The 1,913-nt window shown below is 52.4% G+C and overlaps 1 protein-coding gene across 1 annotated transcript; it reads right to left on the reverse strand.

Annotated features, from left to right (window-relative positions):
• Nucleotides 1–513: 513 nt before the first annotated feature.
• LOC133775101 (zona pellucida sperm-binding protein 3-like) lies at nucleotides 514–1,551 on the reverse strand. Its single transcript, XM_062213175.1, is given in 1 exon segment — nucleotides 514–1,551. A coding segment is annotated over 1 exon segment (1,038 nt).
• Nucleotides 1,552–1,913: the final 362 nt, after the last annotated feature.

Genomic DNA, 1,913 nt, shown 5'->3' on the forward strand with positions numbered 1-1,913 from the left:
AGGACTCAAACTAGCACTTCCATAGGCAATGCCAGCCTCACAAGCAGCAGCTTAACCTGCTGCTTGACAATGCTGGTCCCTAAATATTTTAAGTCTAGAGTGGTCTCATTTTCTTCTATTGCTTGAGAGGAATTCTTGCCTTCTTTGCTTTTGTCGTCATCTTTTTTTTAAATGAGGGGTCCAAAAAAGTTCACAGAAAGTGTATTATGAACAAATGATGCTAAAATTGGCACACATGGTTTTGCACTGAAATGAAATTTATATTTGAATTCCACTTTTCCATGAACTTTTCAAAGCACATTCAAATGTGGCGGTGACCACATTCACTCCTTTGGTGACTGAGGTTTCTGATAGGACACTGGGTGCCTTCTTGCAAAGCTTGGCCATCTTCCTCACTTGCCCTACAGGATTCTCCTTGTGCTATTTCATGCATTTTCCCTGTGCCTCTGGCAGCCTTCTCTCTGGGCTGTTGTTTTTTTTTTTTTTTTTTTTTTTTTTTGAAGTCATGATTTTTTATTGGGAAGCAGACCTGGGGTGGGAAGCAGTGTGGCACCCCCTGGTGAGGCCCAGGAGCACAACAGCCACAGCCAGGAACACCACCGTGGCCAGGCCGAAGCCCAGCACCAGGGTCGCCTGTGCAGCGGAGGCCAGCCCCTCTGTGCCGGCGGGGTCACCAGCCTTCCCCAGGAAGATCAGCGGGCCCACGGTGACGTCTGCTTCTTCCGTCACGTGCCTGCGGCTTCGCACAGAGGACCGGGCAGCATGGTTCTAGTTCATGGGGGAGCCTGGGATGAGGTCACAGTCACCGTTGCCACAGCACTCACAGATGTCAGCACTGCCTTCCACCGGGACCCATCTGCTGGAGGACTGGTTGAAGGAACAAGCCTTGTTGAGCTGGTCCGGGGCTTGCTGGGCAGGAATGACCTTCAGGTGACACGTGATGTAGACCGTGTGCCTGGAGTCGTTAGCGAAGTGGAACATGGCCACCATGAACTGGAGCACGTCCGGCTTCGGCCTGGGGGCTTTGAACTTGGAAGCTCCATCGGAGAGGCCGTCCACAAGACAGCCGTGCAAGTCCACGATGGTGTGATAGGGGGAGCCGCTCTGGTCCCGTGTCGGGGTGGCCACGCAGCGATCCACAAACAGCAGCAGGGGCGGGTGGCTGCCCGTGCGGACCTCTGCCTGCAGGTGGGCCGTGTCGCCCAGGTGGAAGGTGGGGGACATCTTTTCTCGGCCATCTTCCTCACTTGCCCTACAGGATTCTCCTTGTGCTATTTCATGCATTTTCCCTGTGCCTCTGGCAGCCTTCTCTCTGGGCTGTTGCTTCATGCCTGGTGTTGGGGGCAGTGAGGCATTTTGCAAGGAATGTGGGCTGTGAAATCTAAAACTTGAGGTAGATACCTGAAAGTGTTGCTTAGCATCTTTGTGAGCTTGGAAGAATCCCCTTGACTTCTCCTTTTCTCTTCCTTCATTTGTAAAACTGAAGTTTTGAGAGTTTGCCTTGGAGACCATTGCTAGTTTTGAATTGGGCGTGGGTGGTGTGCTTAGCATTGCGTCTGCTGCCTGGGACGTGGCGGGAAAAGGACGTCCACAGGGCCTTATCAGTAGTGGTGTTTCTCTGGCACCTCATTTCTGCCTGGTGTGCACGCAGGTTTGATCCCACCGGGAAGGGCTATTTCACTCTCAGGAAGACCCACCTTCCCACAGACTGCTTCTCCCTGGGGACCCCTGGTAGCTGTACACCCCAGGAAACAAAATGGCCCCTTTTGATCGTTCGTTCTGACAAATATACTTCAGAGTCTCTCTGCTGAATCTTCCAGGCAGGATCAAAAGAACTCTGGGCTCCTGGAGCTTCAGAGGATTTTAAGTCTGTGCAGAAGCCTTGTGCTGGTTGCTGTCTACAACACAGGGCT

This window comes from Lepus europaeus, chromosome 16 (assembly GCF_033115175.1).
Source record: "Lepus europaeus isolate LE1 chromosome 16, mLepTim1.pri, whole genome shotgun sequence".
Classification (NCBI taxonomy): domain Eukaryota; kingdom Metazoa; phylum Chordata; class Mammalia; order Lagomorpha; family Leporidae; genus Lepus; species Lepus europaeus.